General features: G+C 35.4%; 3 protein-coding genes across 3 annotated transcripts; all 3 read right to left on the reverse strand.

Annotated features, from left to right (window-relative positions):
• Positions 1-1,924: 1,924 nt before the first annotated feature.
• On the reverse strand, positions 1,925-10,772 carry LOC136800765 (solute carrier family 25 member 32-like). The gene is made up of 10 exons (XM_067057423.1): positions 10,594-10,772; positions 8,909-9,012; positions 8,128-8,272; positions 7,492-7,599; positions 6,595-6,644; positions 6,237-6,350; positions 5,552-5,644; positions 4,786-4,844; positions 4,210-4,260; positions 1,925-3,376 (listed from the first exon to the last, which is right to left on the reverse strand). Exons 1-10 carry the CDS (start codon positions 10,730-10,732, stop codon positions 3,304-3,306), a joined length of 936 nt encoding a protein of 311 aa, XP_066913524.1. The 5' UTR covers positions 10,733-10,772; the 3' UTR covers positions 1,925-3,303.
• Positions 10,773-11,524: 752 nt separating this feature from the next.
• Positions 11,525-13,728, reverse strand: LOC136800811 (uncharacterized). Its single transcript, XM_067057466.1, has 2 exons — positions 13,036-13,728; positions 11,525-11,702 (listed from the first exon to the last, which is right to left on the reverse strand). Exons 1-2 carry the CDS (start codon positions 13,524-13,526, stop codon positions 11,531-11,533), a joined length of 663 nt encoding a protein of 220 aa, XP_066913567.1. The 5' UTR covers positions 13,527-13,728; the 3' UTR covers positions 11,525-11,530.
• Positions 13,729-15,371: 1,643 nt separating this feature from the next.
• LOC136800766 (uncharacterized) lies at positions 15,372-18,072 on the reverse strand. The gene is made up of 3 exons (XM_067057424.1): positions 17,921-18,072; positions 17,598-17,622; positions 15,372-15,594 (listed from the first exon to the last, which is right to left on the reverse strand). Exons 1-3 carry the CDS (start codon positions 18,018-18,020, stop codon positions 15,390-15,392), a joined length of 330 nt encoding a protein of 109 aa, XP_066913525.1. The 5' UTR covers positions 18,021-18,072; the 3' UTR covers positions 15,372-15,389.
• Between the last annotated feature and the right edge of the window lie 1,040 nt (positions 18,073-19,112).

Consider the following 19,112-nt stretch of genomic DNA (forward strand, 5'->3'; position numbering starts at 1 on the left):
ATTTGGTTTTTATTTGGACTCTTAACTCCAAAGATTTGTGTACTACTACAGCCTCTGAACTTCACTGACTTTTTTAACAAAAATCTGAAATTCTATCGCCGTGTTCCAAGGTTTACAGTGAATCATGGCAGTTTTATCTTTTAATAGTGACAATCGTTTCTGAAAGTTCAGGCTTAGGGCTATTCAAAAATGTATAATAACAATATACTTTATGTTCAACATTCTAAAGGACATAGGAAATTTTGGCATGAGTATTAGTTTTTAATTTTATAAAGAACTCAAAGCATTTACAAATCCAAACCATATTTTACATTGATCTACAAAGTAAATTAACCATCGAGCTGGGTTTGATTTTCAAACTAGCAGCTTAATTTTCAAATATTGTACTGTATAAAATAGTGTTACTTTACTGGAAGAAAAACTTCGAAAAAGGAATCCCTTTTTCGTACAAATGGCCGACAGTTCTCTCTAGCTCAGCCTTTTTTTGCCATTTCTTCATCTCCAAATTAAATAAAAACTTACTGGTCATCCTTGGGAGTTTTTGATATCCAAAATTGAATCACCATTTGATAAGAATAAAGTTTGGATAAATAAAGTCTACCTTCGAAAACTGAAAAAGAAACTGAAAAGCCAAACTGACAAAGTCACAAATGGAACTATTTGTTTTGATTTTGATATTGCAACATTTTCGAATCTTTCGAATGCGTGACGCAATTTGATTGGCGCAAAATAGAAGGCGCGCGAAAAAACAATGCAATGACTTCTTCTCTGAGATGACAAAAATCGCAACACCAATTTGGTGCGATAGTTCAGATGATTCACCAATTTGAAGACATGACCAACTTCTAAAAACATTGTCAATAAGTCAACTCTAAAACATCGTCAACACAACCATATCAACCACCAGTCAATAATCTTTCCATTTCAATCTTACTATATATTTCATTCGTTTTTAATTTCTTTTATTAGGTATTTTCATTTTATGTTTTCCTACTAAAAAGAATATGTAAATGATACAATCGTACAATACAATACAATGTAATTTCCCTTGTGTATTTATCCGAGGGAACTTATTTTGGTGGGAACTAATTTTGGCGAGCAGCAAAAATCCTGAAAATTTTTAATTTTAGCGGATGGTGAATTTTTTTTAATTTTGGCGGGAACTTATTTTGCCGGATGGTGAATTTTTTTAATTTTGGCCGGAACTAATTTTGGCGAATGACATTGTAAATTTGTTCTATTTGGCCTTATTTTGAGCACTTTTGATGAATTTTAGGGGTTATTTTGGCAAAATACCGAAAAATATAATTTTAGCGGGAACTAAATTCGCCAAAATTAGTTCCCTTAAGGTATCCGAGGGAGCTTTCTCTTTTTTTAAGAATTTTTTGGAATTTTTTGTATCTTACACAGTTATTCTTACTTCCAAGGCCCCCATGAGATCTTTTAGGCAACGAGGATTAACTGAATGAGCGAAATGCTAATAAAGGGATTGAGAATCTTTCGTTGGCGATGGTTAGATAATTTTACTTCAATTGTCTTCACCTGAAGTTTTCAGTGGAGATTCTTAAAATGTTAGCAATTTCTCTAACAGGGATGAGAGTTTCGTGTAGTTTTCTCAATAAGGATGAAATCTCGAAAAAATAAATTACGCAGAAAATACAGTCCATCTGTTTTATTTGAGAGGATTTTGCTAGACGACCAAATTACAAAACAAATTCCTATCTCCCCATGGGGGATCGGGTGGTGTCAAAAATCTTTTCCCATTTAGTAGTACCTGTGGACTGTAGTTGAGATGTAGGGTCCAATATGGATCTTGATTTTTAGTATTTTTATACTATGTTCGGGATGTAGGCGATCTCTCTTGGAAATTCGAACAGTCAGGAGTTGTATTCTTCTAGGGATCATTTAAGAGACTTTTATTCAATACAATATCAACATAAAATCATTATTTTATCATTACCAAAATTCATCGTATATAAGTAACATTAGCATACACCCTCTAAACAAAAATCTTCTTCTAAATTAAAAATTGTACAGTCTTAATAATATTTGGTTAGGTATTTCTCAAATAAAATTCTTTAAACTTTCTAAAAACTAATACTGTTATTACAACCCCTTTTCACAGACCCACTGGGACCTCTTTCCACTGGAAAAATAAGCCAAAACACCGTCCCCATTATACTCCAATTTTAGTCCCCACTGAAAATAACCAAAAAACAATCCTCACTGCAAAATTCTATGCTATTCTTCCCATCCCCACTGAATTTCTGACTTGAAATCAAAAGAATTGAAATCCCCAGCCATAAGAAATATGGGAATATCAATCTTCATCGAGTTTCAGTCCGTTATTTTTATCCCCACTGGCAGAAAAAATCCTACCGGGTCTGTGAGAAGGGGGTGTATTATTAATTGATATGTGTTCTGCAAAATACAAATGTGGTTCTGTAAAATACACAAATAAATACAATTTTTTACAGGGATCGTATAAAAATTATTTTCGGTAAAAAAAGAAGGTAATTCGGTTTTTCTGGAAAAGAGCCAGAAAGTAAGTGAATATAGTGGCTCAATTCCTCTCTTCAAACAAGGGAAACACTTCATTCAAATACAATTCAAGAGTGATATGATCAAGCACTGTCATGAAAACGCAATATTTGAAAACAACAACAATTGAAAAAGTACTAAAATCTTGCAAAACATCATTTCCAAACAAAGCCGGCTTTCTCAACACAAAGGTTGGTTGACCCAGGACATGTGTTATTTAACATTTACGTTCTTACTCGGATTATTCATGCTATAAATCTAAAAAATCGGCCATCAACTGGCTACAGTATCAAATACCATACAAATATCATTTGGGTAATCGTTAATGACTTTCACCGCCAAAGTATCGGATCAAATCAACTGAAATAAGCAAAAGCTTTTCCTTTTCCACGATAATTTCTGCAATTTTTATAAGTATTGGTTATAATATATCCTTAAAACAAGGCTTGTAAAATTACCCGAATGATACTGACTGTGACAAGGTATAGAGTGTGTCCGGAAAAGGTGAAGCAGAGAGTATATGGAGATGTTTATAAGGACTGTACAAAATTGAAAAGATTCTGAAATCTTGCAAGACACAGTAATCTTCATCATAAATTTTTCTCAATTCTCTCTCTATATGGGCAGGCAAGCCTTTATAATCTAGTCAGCTTCCCCAACCCCAATGCTGGTTGAAACCAGTACATAATCTAGGCAATGTTCATGAGATCTGTTCCAAAAGTCACTTTTCTCCAACTCCTGGTGCTCTCCACAAACGATCATCTAATTCTTCTCCAGCAAGAAATGGCTGACATTTTCGTAAACCAGAAAAGTGATGCAACACGCAGGTGTCACTCTATAGAAAGAAAGAGTTACAGAAAGTGTTGAGGGGTGACCAGGGATGAATAAAAATACAGTTAACGCTCAAATTTGACATTCTACTATTTGATTTGCTACATTATTCGATGATATTGAAAGCCATTGTCAACGAAAAAACACCTATAAACAACGCTATATCCACCCTTCGATAAGCTCACTTATTCGAAGAAAACTAATTCTCCTCGAAAATCGATCCGAGAGCGTCGACTGTATAAATTATTTGGTTACACCCTTTTTTCATAAGCATACGGGGAAAATCGGGCATTTACAGTCTCAAACTATACCTATCCATATGAACCTTAAGGATACTTTGATCTCTTACAAGTTTCCAGCTCTTAAGTAAGAACAATCATTCTGCCCACAATGAACAAAAATGGCCTATCAGTTTACGTTTACCTACATTTCAGGATTTTGTAGCTAGAAGAATGTTTATTTTTTTTGGATTTCAGACCTACAGTCAAGGTCGTAATATTTAAGATAAAAGGGAAATTCCCAGGAAATCTTATAGCCACAATGACTTAGAAGCGCTCTAACTTTGTTTGGAAGGGTAGAGTTTAACTCTGAATTTTAACGCTAGACTTAAGATAAGAGGGCCTTAGAATCTGCGGTTCCAAGAGTTCGAAAATGGTCCAATAGGGCTTAGAATATAGCCTGGAATTCTATAAACCCCTCCCAAATTGAAATACTCGGTTATATTTAACAGATAGCGACTTTTTCACCCGAACGAGAAAATAACCAACCAAAATTCTCAATATATTTCAACGCAGGTTGTGGTACAAACTCAGCCATTTTGGATAAAATGAACAATACCTGAGCATGGACATAAACATTCCTTTATATAAGCCGCTCACTCCTTCATGTCTAGAAATGAAAAAAAAATTGGAAAACATTTAAGACTTTAAAATTAAAAGCGTCCATTTCTTTAAGTGTAAATCACTCTGCAATAAGACCAAGAGGAATTTTAATTCCAATATTGTAAAATTAGAGAAACGACACTTTCGAACGTTTCAATATCGAAACACTTGAATCCTATAGTTGTCGGAATTAGGGAGTGGCCAGAAAGCATCTACTAGGGGGGAGGGGGGGAGGTGTCAAAATTTTTACCATCCTTAGGGGACCTCGGTCTCAAAAAAATTTCATATCATTTAAAGTGGCCTACACTAGAAGGGGGTGCCAAAAATATAATAGGTGGTTAGGGGGAGTCGTGCTTGATTTTTTTTTGAGGATATGAGGGCGGAGTGGGGGTGCGAATCTTTTTTGGAATTTTTGAAAATATCCTTCACTCCACCCTAGTAGATACTTTCTGACTACTCCCTTAACAGGGAATTTCTGATTGACCCAGTCAAGGAGTTTAGGTAGAGAGAGGATTGACGTTAAAAAAATAACCTTAAGATTTTTTGGAACGTGTCCACCATCCCATTATAATGACCAAGATATTGTGCATCCTGAAGAAAAAGACAAAAAATGTTGTTTTGATTAGTATCTTAGGGTTAGAAAAAATTCAAGATTCCAGCAATAATTTTGACGAAAAAAAACCCGACTATTTCTAATCATAAGTTTTGTACTTTTTTTGCTAGGCTTTCCCAAATGCTACATGTGGAGGTCTGTGATGGAAACTTTAATGGGACAAATTTTTGCGGGGATTAAATTTCGCGGGTTTTGGTGTCATCTGCGAAATTAAGTCCCAATGGAAATTTGGAAGGTCTTATCCGCAAAATTCTTTTTGGCCCAAACTCAAAAATTGTCAAATAACTACTTTTAAAGAAGCGCTAATAATGCGTATTTCAACAACCAGTATGTGTAATTTGTCAGTAAAGAGACAAAAAATCATGAAAATATCGTCTCCTGATAATGCCATCCGCGAAATTAAGTCCGCGAATGAGCTCAAACGCGAAATTTAGTCTACGTGAAAATTTATTCCATTGAAGTATCTTAAATAAAACAATAGACAGAGTGTTTCCTTCCCTATTCGAAGCAAAATAATCAATCTTCAATGTCACTTGAAATCTTGTAGTCTCAAATAAACTTTAACAGAGAAATATTCAAGGGAAAAGATGGCGCATTATTTTGCTTCCCCTGCCTTGGCTTGGAAAAGATAGAATGGCTCTCTATCTAGTGTTTTATATAAGATATCTGTGGTTTGAATGCTTACTTGTAACCGCGATCGAAGAACTTGATAAGGGTACGTTGAGACAACAGCAAAGACTTTTGATAGAGCTGCCATGGCGATGTACTCCAGAGGATTCTAAGAGATGTTGTGAAGGTAAGTTATACTTTATCTATCCTTGGTAGACACTACTCTAAGGTCCCGAATAAACGTCCCTAACCGCTTATTGATTTTCAAAAAAAAATTCGGACCCTCTGTTCTTATTAAGACCCCCTGTTTATTTATTTTTAATATTCTTAGCTATCACAAGCTGAATTGCTCTGAAAAGCCTGCTTTTAGCTTACAATTACCTTATTTTGGGGTTTTTAAAGGTACAATTTCGGACCCCCCTTTTATTCGGACCCACCCGTTTAATAAATTTTGAACAAATTTCGGACCCCCATACTATTTGGGACCTTAGAATAACTAATAAAAGTTTCAACTTCCACACAAACAGTTAAGGCATATGGCCAGGAGAAGGCAAACCCAAAAACAAGAACAAATGCAGTTAAATCAAAACAATGGTACACCAAGTATACGTAGTAAACCTGGACGGAAAAGTTATCTGTGGAAAATGGTGAAAAGCCAGCTTTTATACAGAAATATCAGAAATAAGACAGGGATAAATTATAAGGAATGTATGCTGCACTTCGCAGGAATCAACCACTAAAATCTAGAGTTTACAACTAACCAATTTGGATTCAGCTGGCTGTCCAGTGTATTTACTCCTCATCTTCTTCAGTTCTTCATAAGCCATGAATTGTAAAGCACCGTGTGATACTCCAAATAATCCCGGTACAAAACCCTGCAAAGTGGAGAAAATTTAGAATAAATGTACTCTATATCCTAAAAAAGAAGACTGGTACAAAACCCTTTAGATTGGGGAGAATTGAGAAAAAATATACCCGGTATCTTAGAAAAGAAGACGGACAAAAAGCCTTGCAAAATGGAAAAAAATTAGTAACGCTAGACTATTTATTTTTATGTGAAAGAATATTCATAAAGGCAACTTTCAAAACTATTAAGCAATAACAAAGGTTGCAACTTACGCGATAGTAGCCTCTCAAGCCTTCCTGTTGATACAACTTCTTTAACCCGTCTAAAAGGTATTACAAAGAATGAGAATTGTTATGTTTGGTTTGGCTTACAGCACTTATAACATTTCCTTTTTACATACACAGATTTCTCGTCGAAGTGTGTCCAGTTTAGAAGGCGACTAGTTCGCCATGCTGTTTTCTAATCTACCTTAGATTTCGAAACATTCGAATCGCGCTGTTGATGACCATATCATACAGAATCAAAAAGGAGATGGGGGACTACACTAGTCAGTCAGGACTACACTAGTCGCTTCCTGTATATGGGAAGCTCGATCCAGCCAAGTAGTTAGAGATCAGTGGATTACATATGTAAGGTCCTTAAGGTGAAGTATATCAAGTCTTGACACTGATTCAAACTCGGGCGGGAAAATAATTTGTTCGAATTACAAACAGGGACTAAAAGTTAGTCAGAACTATTTAAATATAATTGACGCTCTCTAATACGATTTTCTTCTAATCGAAACGTTATCTTATTCAATGAAAATCCAATTCCTCTTGAAAATTGGATTAGAGAGCGCCAACAATAAAACTGAAGTGTGTGTGGGGGGGGGGGGGCAGTCAGGCAAGTTAACCGACGGGTATGTGCGGCGGTTAAGGGTACCTTTTTCAAGATAGCAGGAATGCACTGTAAGGGTGAACATTTCAGCAAATCCAGTAAAAATTACAAAATTTTCCAAAAAATCCTCCCGAAAATAAATTGATATCGTCAGTTGGTAAACCCAGTGCCCCCCCCCCCCCCCGAGAGTGGCGAAGGATATTTTATTACCTATTTTTCTAGAATGACACACTCTCTCTCATTGGTCAAAATTAATTTGAAACAACTTTGAAAGTAGGGTCAATCCTTCTCACCTAAAACACCTGAATAATAAACTTCATTGGCGCTTGTTGCGCCGGTCTGTAAACACATTCTTGTCTTGATTACCCATATGGGATTTGTGAGGGATAGCGTGAACACTCCTAAAGATAAGCGAGACAAATTTAAGGTAATTGGGAATTCTTGTCTTGATTGATTACCCGAAAAGAATCGGTGAGATAAATCAGAAGCTAATAAAAGATGGACAAGTGAAGAAGAAGGAAAACGTTTTTCCAAAGCTCAGATAGAATTGGAAGTGAACATAGACAACTTATAGAGACGAACTTAATTGAAAACCCTTGGCAAAAAGACATTACAAATCTCATAACTTGGCCTGAAAGAACAGAACTAAAAGTTATTCAACACTGTATTTGGCTCTTTCAGAAGAAAAGTCCTTCACCGTGAGTGGATGATAAAATACGGCATAATTATTTCCCAGATGAAAAAGTTACACTATACGTCATAAGGGCAGGAGTATTGTCAAGACGAAATTCGAATCCCTGCTCCATCCAATGTAATGTTCATCGAAAGCTGTCTAAAATTCCTAGACTACTGGGCTATCCACATCAAATATCGACTTTATCAACTATCGATGTCATTACATTGGTAAGATGAACAATATATCAACATACCAGCTATAGTTCCTGCGAGTAAATGACTCGTAGCTGACAGTGATTCCAATTGTTGGTAATCTTTGAGGGAGGCTTTACAAAAATTGAAGGAGAAGAAATACAAGCCCCATGATGAACCAGCACCTGCAAGGTTTGGTGACACACCCTGTTGTGGTGAAAAAAATGGAGCAAAAAGTTTAATTTAAAATGTTAAGATTACTATGAAGTCTTTCACTTTATTTCATCTGAGTTTTTAATAACTGATAGTTCACAGGCTCCAACTCTCCCGTCCGTGCTTCTAATAAGTTTTGTAATTTTACCCATTTTTAGTGCACACTCTTTTTTCATTCCATATATGTGGAATGCGAATGAATCTAGAATTTAGAGATTAAGCAATGAAGATAAAACTAGTAGGTGAGAATTGCCTATAAATTTGCTATCAAGTTTCACATCGAGAATAGATTGCACCCTTTCAGCAAAAAGGACCTTCACACATCCACAGTGTTACAATAAAAATTTTCATCTATCTGGTAATGGCTTATCAAAAAACAACAGTTTTATCGGCGATCCAAAATATATCTTCAATCTGATTGGTTAAAAAGAGTACAATATATCTTACATTTTACATGTACAAAATATAAATTGACGAAAAGTTGCATTGTTGCATTGTAGCGGTAGAAGCAATCTAACGTCACTTTGCTACAAAAGTACCCTGTGCTTTTTTCCAACACAAAAAGTGCATTTTTTGGGTCATCGATAAATAACAGTTAGATACACAACAACAATGCTAACAACAGCATACCTGATAAAGCCCCTTGATACCATTAGTCCTGGTGATGCTTCTAACAGCGTCCATAATACCGTTGTATGATTGGCGATTCTTTATTGTCCCTGAACCATCGTTCACTGAATGAGTTAAAGAAAAAGGGGGTCCGTTACTGGAAAGATAACACAATCATATAGACCATACGTTCACATGCTACGGTTCCGTCTCGCTCCGAAACGAAATGAAACCGTTCTATTGGTTAAATTCAATTGTTACGTCATTTCTAACCTATAGAATTGCTTAATTTCGTTTCGGAGCGAAACGGAACCAATACCTGCGAACATGATCTTAGCCTTAGAAAAATGAAACTCAACGGAAACTCAACCTCTTCTCACGAAGCTAAATCCAATAAAATACTTCAAAATCCCTTTATTCCCGTGGTTAAAGTTTAAAATCGACCACGATATTTGTTCCTTAATAATAGAGCCATTCGCTTTAAGTGTGCACTATTTCTTGCTATAATATGGAAAACCGCTCTCAAAGGAGTTAGTCTAGCTACGTTAACGAGGTTCCCGCGCATGGAAGCAAAAATGAATGCACACTGAAGTAAATAGACGTAAAATTGATTCGGTGATGAGAAATATATCTCATGATATATCGCTTTTCACTCCTGATTATACAAAAAAGCTTTTTGCAGTAGGATATTCAATCGAACTTGCACCGTTTGAGAGATTTTGTCATGGATCTAACGACAAATACACTTATCAAACCATACCGGTGCGGTCGTTTTTTGTGGAGACTGGTAATAAATTTACAAGGAAATGACGTCATAATTCTTTCTATGTAAGAATGTCAATACAACGATTATATAATCACTGATCTCTAACCACTTGAATGGATCAGGCTTTCCATATACTTTATCGGCCCTTTTTAAACCGGCCCTTATTGGCACTATTTTTGGGCTCGTGGCGTAATAAGGGCCGGCTTTAAAAGGGCCGGTGTAAAAAGGGCTAAGATTTTGCAATTTTAACCTAAAAGCGGCATTAATATCTTATCATTATTTCTCAATTTAAAGGACTTTAGGTATGATTCAAAGACGAAAATTATCCATTTTTTTACTCCATATTTAAAACTTCAGTGAAATATTCAATATATTTAAAAATCAGTGATTTTAGATGGAATTCTCAACAGTTTACTACTGAAAAATGACATTTCAATGTAAATTTTCATAGTTCGGACCCGCCCCCCCTTTCTTAAGGGGAGGGGATGACACCTTCCAAAAAAGTGAAGAAGGGGGATCAGAAATTTTCATTAGAAAGGGGGGGGGGATAGCAAGGAGGGGGATCGTTTAAGAAGGGGGGCTTATAAATATTGTAGATTATTTTCCAGCACTGTTATGAAATTTGGTCTGCATGAAAGGAAGTTCTTTATTTTCACTAAAAAGTGGTATTATATTTGCCAGACTTAATTTTTCTTTACTGTTTCCCTTCCCTTTTTACCATAAAAAAATTAGCCCATAACCCTTGGGGATACAAAATTAGACTGTGGCATAATAAGGGCCGGCGTAAAAGGGGCCGGCGTAAAAAGGGCCGATAAGGTAAAAGAACGCGTGTCCAGTGGACCACCGGCCAATCTAATCTAAGTGTATAAAGGAATGTGATAACTGTGATTATAACCACGACCATCTAAACCACAGCCCAACAAAGAACATAACAGCATACCTTGGAAGCGAATCTTGATAAGATCAAAAGGGTGCAAAATAGCGGTGGAGACCACACCGCCTGACAATCCAGCAACCATATATTCATATTTGACGTTCTCAAGAAATGACTTCTTTCTCTTCTTCTCGTTGAAAGTCATAGTGAAGTGGTGATTTTATTTTTTAGTTATTTGTTGAAGATTTTGATCTTCTGGTTTAGATGGGGTGTCAAATTGTTGTTATACTATATCCATATCTGCTTCAATCTCTGACTTGTTCGCTGCTTATCGGCTTGCTTTTTTTAATGTTTATGATTTTTGTTTTGTTTGTTTTTATTCTTTGTATATCACTGAAGAAAAAAATAAACAAATGTTAGAACAGTGATTCAAGTGTAAAGTTTTTAGGGAATTAAGAAAGAACTGCATTTTTTTATTGAAATTTTACAAATCGATGGACAAAAAAATAACCGTTATAAATAATTTTACAATGTACTAGAACTATAGATCTTGAAGCCATTGTGAATAAAAAGATATCCTACTATACCTAACCTAATATACTAATTCCAAATATCAGAAAAATTATCAAAATTCTATAATATAAATCAGAAATATATCCCAAAATATTTACCAACTTCAGCTGTCCCTCACACATATTGGGACAAGAAACAAACATTTTTAGAAAAAACTTTTAGGTATAATTCATAATGGATGCGACGTTTCTTCAAACGTACTCGAGTTTAAAAGGGATAACTTATCCCCAACACGTATTTGGGTAGGGGATAAACTTTTTAGAAAGGAACTTTCGAGATAAAATATACAAAGGTTGTAATTTTATATATTCGTCTTGAAATCCAAAAGGAACTAGGTATCCCCCACACATTTCACCACAGACAGGGAAATGACTTTTTAGAAAGAATAAATAAAAAAGCTCTAAAACACATCCCCTTAAAAAGGAATAAGTTATCCCCCACACGTATTGGGGCAGGGGAAAAACTTTTTAGAAGGGAACTTTCGAGGTAAAATATACAAAGGTTGCATTTTCATCCACTCGTCCTCACCATTACAACAATCACATATCCCATCATTTACATAAGTTGAATGAATGAATTTTTCTTCAACCGAACAGTAGAACCTGGAAGAGATACACAGTTTCAAATTAATCTCAAGTGTCTATAGGCCATTTCCCAGTCGAACTGGATCATGGGTAATTAGGACTGATTGCGCCCTGATAACTGCTCCCCGTTGGTTAGACGCAAAAATCTTCAACAAATATCAAAACTTTGGACCAATAGTAAGTCGTCATTAGTGCGCAGTGGTCCTGATTACCCATTACACTTTGCGACTGTGAAATGGCCTATAATAAAACGGGAAGGGGAAGATAAGCTTCCAAATAAAGGGTGGTCCTAATAATTACCAGGGTGCTCCTAATAATTACCAGGGGGGTCCTAATAATTACCAGGGGGGTCGGAAATAATCTTTCTGGATACGCCGAATTCAAGGTAAATGTACAAAATCAGGGGATTTAGGACAAAAATAAGGCAATTTGACAATTCGCAGGTTGAATCATGAATGATGAAAAATAATGCATGGTGAAGTCAAAAAGAGTTATCAAAGATAGTGAAAAAAAAGTTATTGTTATTGTCATTGTCATTGTTAAAAAAGTCACATGTCAAAACGAAAAATTCTCTGAATGTCATTGGGCTATTCCAGAAATAGTCTGAACACCCTATGTTGAGTAGGTGTGACGTCCAGGGTCGTCCTTGAAAATAAAAAATCTGTTTGGTCTGGTTTTTCGAGTGTAAAATCCAAGGTATACAGTTTAAATGTAGTGAAAAGTCAGTAAAACGGAGTCAAAAATCCAAAAAAAATCCAAGGGGATTCTGAAATTGAAAACTAAATCAAAAGACCTCCTCAACATGGGGGGTGGGGGTAAAATTTTTTTTCTGGAATAGCCCGACCAAGTCTTCTTAGAAAGGGAATAATATTAACACAGTATTCATATTACCATGTTTGCTTAAAGTTAACTCAGAGGTAGCTATGAGACTCCTATGAGACTTTTCGCATCTTCAAAATGAGAGAGAAGTAATAAATTTGAAATTGCTAAACGGACCCACCTTCCATTATTGCAATAATCTTAAGACAATTCGCAGGTTGAATCATGAATGATGAAAAATGATGCTTGGTGAAGTCAAAAAGAGTTATCATAAAGGTTAAAGTCACTGTTAAAACGCTAAATTCAAACGTCAGATTGGAGTCTCCATAACTCGAACCTCTACAAACCGAATATCTCCTTAACTCGAATACGTTTTCTAGTCCATTCAGTTAACAATGTACTATAAACCCTACCCTAACTGGAAATCTTCTTAATTCGAGCAAGTTTGTGTTCCCCGTGCGTGCTCGAGTTTTCGAGTAATCGAGACTCGCTCCATTGTAACCTTAGAACAAAAAAATATTGAAAAACTTACCTTCCATTATTGCAAGCATTAGTACCAGGTTCATCTGAACCATCCACGCAATCACAAAAATCATCATTGAAATCTCTCAAAGTGAGTTTCTTCAAACCGTTCAAACAAGTGAAAGTGGCCTCTGAACCAATACCGTTTTGAACTAGTTTGTGTATAATATGTGATGGATGGGCGCCCCGTTTCATTGAAGATATTCTATTTTTGACAGATTCGGCGCTTCTTATTGCATCATTTTTTCGCCTCATTATTTTTGTTCTCATATCATTTTTTGTTGTGTGAGAGATCGAATCATCCACGCCACGTTCTTTGTCTAATGATTTTAACATCGAGTCAGCCGCATGATCATTTATAGCGCTGCTCGAAGCTTTAGATGATCGATTGACTTGCGATAGAAGATAAATAACATTCAGAAGGAAGAAGACTACCGCACATGCGCACCATATTTTCCAATTGCGGAAAAACTTTTGGAAAGCGTTTGAAAAGAAAGACATGATTTCTGATTGGTTCTTTTCAAAATCATCCTTTTGTTCGATTTATTGTGTTTCCATTCATTCGTCTCATCTTCTCAAATCGTTGTTAAATTCTTTTAATTTATCATTTTTCGAATTCTCTATAAGAAAAACATCATAATTGTTAACAGGGGAATTCTTAGCTCTTATAAATTCATTAAAAACGCATATAAAACCTAAGAAAAAGAATCAGGCATTCATATAGTATTTATTCCGCCACTTTTGACGTTCGACTCTACAGTCAATTCATGAACACTCGAATCACGCAATCATGTTTCGTTGCAGATCAAATCAGATTAAATAAACTGTACAAAAAAATAGAAGAGTTCGTGATCTTCTTCTTCAGAAATTTACATTGTCCAAACTAATTTTCGTTTTTATTTTAAAGATTGTTTATATAATATAGGCTAGGAATTTAAATTAAAATTCTATAAAAAATACTTTGGTGATATAAAATGATAATACTTTACTATAAAGTGTCACATGAAAAATTAACAGATTTCGAAATAATCTATATATCTACAAAAATTATTGTAACAAAATCAAAACTGTGGATAAAAATATTTCATTGAACATACATCAATTTGGTGAAAATGGCCTGGAACTCACACGGTACGGAAGTTTCAATATGAATTGACTCTAAGATAATAAGGATCAATAGCGCTCCGCAACGCATACGTCATAATTATTACTTTTCACTTTTTTGACATTTGTACGAGTTGCAATCCCACAATTCAATGCGGCTCAATTAAAGATACGTGCAAGTTGTTATATATCTTTTGTCAAACGATGTAATTAACGTGCAAAAGAGATTAACGCTAGCAAAGGTTGATGGGATTGGAACTCGTAAAAACACATCGAGAGTAATGATTATGTCAAAAATAAAATCTATTTTTAGATTCAGCGTGGTGAGCTATTACCCTAAAAAACGAACAGCGATGAGTGGTGCCTTCCCCTACCTTCGGATGGACAATATTTCTCGCTCCTGACACCATGAATTTAAGCAGACGCTTTAAGAGAGGCCTAAACCCTGAGCATTTCCGATTTTCTGGGTCAACTTTATTTATCAACTTACCCTTCATCACATTGAATAACCTATACTGAAATCTTTGTGGAGATCATATTCATCACTAAGAAAGTTCACTGATGATAAATCTAAAAGGGGAAAAAAAAAAGTTTTTTTATAAGAATGTACTGTATAAGAATATTCATGATTAAATAGGCTCCATGTCATGCATGTCATAATTTTTTGCAGCTAGAAATGTGAACGAGTTCCAATTCCACAGTCCATTTCGAAATGTTTGGAAAACCGTGAAAGTCTTTACCTTTCTTTTGATATTGTAAGTAATTAACGTGCAAGAGTAATTAACGCAAAGGAGGATGGGATCACAAACGAATAAATTTGTGCAAATTTGTTACTATTTTTAAATTCAGAGCGGTACGCTATTGGTCAAAAAGTTAAGAATACTTTAGGCGTACAAACTTTCGCGGGCAGAAACTTTCCCGAGGTCGAAAAATCGCGAAATTTACGACATTTACTTTCGCGAATTTGAGGAAAAAATGTTTTTCGCGAGCATAAACTTTCGCGAATCGTTGGAAAAAAATGAGAATTTTCGAATAAAATTACCTTAAAGGTGCAAAAATATTCCTTAAATCCGATAAAGAAAGACGGTTGCTCTTCGACTTTAAAAAGGCATTAAGGGATAATAATATGTTAGATTTCGATTTGTTTGAGAATAAAATTCCTGAAGATTCGCGAAAATCGCGAAAGTTTCTGCTCGCGAAAGTTTGTACGCCTAAAGTACACTAAGAAAATTATCATTTGGAATTTAAACCTAAAAATGCTCAAAACCATTTTGTACTATATAACTTACTGCTATTACCAGATACAGACATCACAAGAAACTTGGTACAATATTCCATAATGAGCTTTCGTTGCACATTTATACCATGCTCGAAGTCTATTGGACCCAGGTCCTTTCCAAAGACCCAGGATAAGGTACGCGGGATGATGGGCGTGGCATCTGTTTGGTCTATATGACCAGCGTTCCTATTATAACAATATTGGCAAATTATAAATCAAAAGATTAACTTTTTATTTTCAAATAGAATTTCTTTTTTAAATTTTACGACACGTATTGATTCCCTTGTTAATTACTCTAATTATTGTACGATGTATGAATAGGAAGAGAATTTGTTCAACATTTAGTTTACAACTGACGATTGGAAACATGAAACTTAAAGTATTGTAAAAAGCAAGTTTGGTTATTTTTCTTGTTTTGATATTATGCTCCTTCGGTAGAGCACTTTTTGAAGATACATTTAACTTCTCACATATATGGTAACAATAGAATGTGATTTTGTTAAATATTTACAGGGGAGACGCTAGAGACTGGGAAGTATAAAACACAATGGAGTCTCTTTATGTAGCGGGCATTGCCCTAATTTTATTCAATATTATGAGAAATTACAATTTTGTTTCAATATCATATTATCTCCATGATGTCAATTTGTAGAACAGTTCATTTGTTTACATTTTCTATTATTATAGAGATAATCTTATCATATATGATTAGTTATTTTATCTCCTTAGTTTTTATTATCTCCTTAATGTGGCCTTAAATAGTGCACACTCACACTTTTCTTCAGTTAACATCAAGTCACCACAGAGGAAGGAGCTCTCTAACTCAACTCAATATATATATTTTTCATGGTCTTGTGGATCAATCATACATTCACTTGACTTATTGCTGCCAGTCACAGCATTTTATATCTGGCAAGCCGGTAGGTTTTGCTTTCCTTGTTTTTCTTTCATGGCAGCCATTTTGTTTTTGTAGGTGTGGCCTTTTTCAGTGTTTGCTTTCATTCATTCTCATTCATGGCAGCCATCTTGTTTTTCCTTTGTTGGGCCTCTTTTTGCACTACTAAGTTAAGCCTTAATTTATGAGTCAACTTCAACTATTCAATTCTATATTCAAACTAGATTTGTAATGAGAGATTTATTTTATTTATTTAGTTTGAACTTCTACGTCATAAAGATGTTCCAAACATACCAGACAATTTGTTGAGTACTTCCTCGCCACACTTTAACTCGAACCTCTATAACTCAAATGTCTCCTTAACTCGAACAAGTTTTATGGTCTCTTCAGTACAATGCCTTGTAAACGTTACTCCAACACTCGAAATTTCCATAACTCAAACAAATGTGCGTTCCCCTTTGCGTGTTCGAGTTATGGAGAGTCCCGCACTGGGTTTGCGGACTGACGGTATGTGCGGGCCAAAAATTGGCTTTTAAAATTGCACCCTTACAGTGCAGCAAAAATCAGTGAAAATCATACCCTTAGAGTGCATTTTCCCCCAAATTTTCGATCCCTTTCGTGCAAAAAATGGTCAAAATTCTAGCATTTTTGGTCAAAATATCTAGATTTTCAAGAATTTTCTGAAATTTCTACCCTTACAGTGCATCTCTAGTTTTTCCGACCCTTACAGTGCATTTTAAACATATTGGAAAAGGTACCCTTAGGACCCGCACATACCCGTCGGTCCTTTTGCCCAGCTGCCCCCCCCCCCGGGTGGAGAGTCCACTGAATTTTATTTGACGACTACCAAACTTGTCTTGTAGTACTTACTCTGTACCACGTTTATCGTTTCGTAGTACACTCTGTACGCATTGTCTAATTCCCGTACGGAAACCTCTGCGATGAAGTATGATTTATAAATAGCACGCTTCTCTCATCGCCTCCCCTCTCTCGTCAACACTCCATCGCAGCGGTTGGTTTGAAAAATCTCAAATAAGAAAAGACAATGACAACAGACTCTCTACGACAATGAATTTTGAAATTAGCCGTAGATCTCGGGTTTGTGTACAGAGAAGTCTTGTAGATGCTAGTTAAATTTTAAAATTAATTGCCGTAAAACGGCTGTTACTAAGCCACGTATACACAGAGTACCACAAAACCAGAAATGATTTTTCCCGTTAATTTGTCAACTTACAACTCCTATAAGTAAGTATTTGCACAGTATTTTACACATCCAAATGCACAGTATACTTACTTTAACGTGACAGTTTCAATGGATCCTAAAAAAATAAATATAATCATTAGTTGAATTTACACCGCAACCTTCAAAACATGTCTAGAACAAGCGCTCAAACCTGAAATGAGTTTGATTTGAGTTTGAGGAATATCGAAAATTGCGTTTTAATGTAAAATGGGATACTAAGTTTTAACCCTAAGCTTAACATAGCTCGAATGAGCAAAACTTAAACATGAAAGGGAGGCTAATGTAACCTAATTGTAAGGAAATGAAATGTTGGCTCTCCGATCAAGAGCCTATTACGCTGGGCTACACCACTATTAGTGGGCTACACCACTCACCTTCTTTCTGATGGTTCGCATACATTTTCAAACGATCACAATTCTTCTTCCACTTCCAACATTCAGTCATTATGACCAATAAGGGACGTTCGTTTCTCATCTTGCAGTACAAGTCAGGTCCCAGGGGAACTGTCCATAGATCAAGCAACACGCCACATCTAAAACATAATATAGAAATCTATACATAAACACTGGCGGATTTAAGACAATAGAGCAAGTATGTCGGAAACATGCGAAAGAGTGCAACGCTCATTAATTGACAATGAAATTACAGTTACAAATCTCTTCCTCTGATAAGTTCGACAGGGTCTAAAAACCGCATAGCAAGTTTATGTATTTGCACTTTTGAAAACTGTAGAGTGGCCGTAGCTCGCAGTTCTGACCCGCATTTTTCGAGGACGGTAAAAGTGCTGATTTACCGTCGTCGTCAGTCAATTGGGATTTAGACACATGTTACTAAGTAAATGTTAATTTGAAGTCTGGGAGAATTAACAGATCCAAATTTACCGGTTCTTATAAAACACGTGTGAATCCTGCAGAGATTTACATAAAAAGAATGACAGAAGGATTGCTTTTTTCCTTTAATCGAATGGCTGTCTTACATTGTCCTAGATTACTGGGCTATTCTTATAAAAATAGACTTTATCCATCTTTTTAACCAGCTAAAGACAATATGAGCCTCAGATTTCAGAAATCGAATAAGTAGGCAAGTCAGGGGCAAATTGACTGGTTCTTATTAAAAAAACGTAAATCCCGCAGAGATTTACATAAAAAGAAGGGCGGATGGATGTGTTAAATCATTGCTTTTTCCCTCGCCCTCTCTCGGTAGGATGATTTCAATTTCCAAAAAAAGGGGCGAAAAAAGGTTAATTAAAAGGAACATTGGCGGTAATCAATGAAAAAGAAAATCAGAAATTTTCATGAGACCACTTTTACTGTTCAAAATCATTTATGTAAACTTTGATCGAGACGTTTTTCTTTATTTTCTTAAATTACTGATTGTTTCTTCTTTCTTATGAAAGTTTGAGTGAGATGTTATAGATGAAACATTTTTGAACCATGGAAAATTCGCACCTTCTTCTTTCGCATGTTTAGAATGGAGAGAGTATTGTTACAAGACGTGGCGAGACTTTTAATCCTTACTAAGAAACGTAACGTATTAAACGTATTCTGGATATCATTTAACAGTTGA

This window comes from Clytia hemisphaerica, unplaced genomic scaffold (genome assembly GCF_902728285.1).
Source record: "Clytia hemisphaerica strain Z4C2 unplaced genomic scaffold, Clytia hemisphaerica genome assembly, whole genome shotgun sequence".
NCBI classification, from domain to species: domain Eukaryota; kingdom Metazoa; phylum Cnidaria; class Hydrozoa; order Leptothecata; family Clytiidae; genus Clytia; species Clytia hemisphaerica.

Coding starts and splice junctions, on each gene's coding strand:
- LOC136800766 (XM_067057424.1), bottom strand. CDS start 18,020: ATGAGAAACGAACGTCCCTTATTGGTCATAATGACTGAATGTTGGAAG. Junction 17,623..17,920: donor TGCGAACCATCAGAAAGAAG/GTGAGTGGTGTA, acceptor TTATTTTTTTAG/GATCCATTGAAACTGTCACG. Junction 15,595..17,597: donor ATTGAAACTGTCACGTTAAA/GTAAGTATACTG, acceptor TTGTTATAATAG/GAACGCTGGTCATATAGACC.
- LOC136800811 (XM_067057466.1), bottom strand. CDS start 13,526: ATGTCTTTCTTTTCAAACGCTTTCCAAAAGTTTTTCCGCAATTGGAAA. Junction 11,703..13,035: donor AATGCTTGCAATAATGGAAG/GTAAGTTTTTCA, acceptor TATCTCTTCCAG/GTTCTACTGTTCGGTTGAAG.
- LOC136800765 (XM_067057423.1), bottom strand. CDS start 10,732: ATGACTTTCAACGAGAAGAAGAGAAAGAAGTCATTTCTTGAGAACGTC. Junction 6,645..7,491: donor TTATTATTCAGGTGTTTTAG/GTGAGAAGGATT, acceptor AATACCTTTTAG/ACGGGTTAAAGAAGTTGTAT. Junction 3,377..4,209: donor ATGTTTATGTCCATGCTCAG/GTATTGTTCATT, acceptor TTCTTTCTATAG/AGTGACACCTGCGTGTTGCA.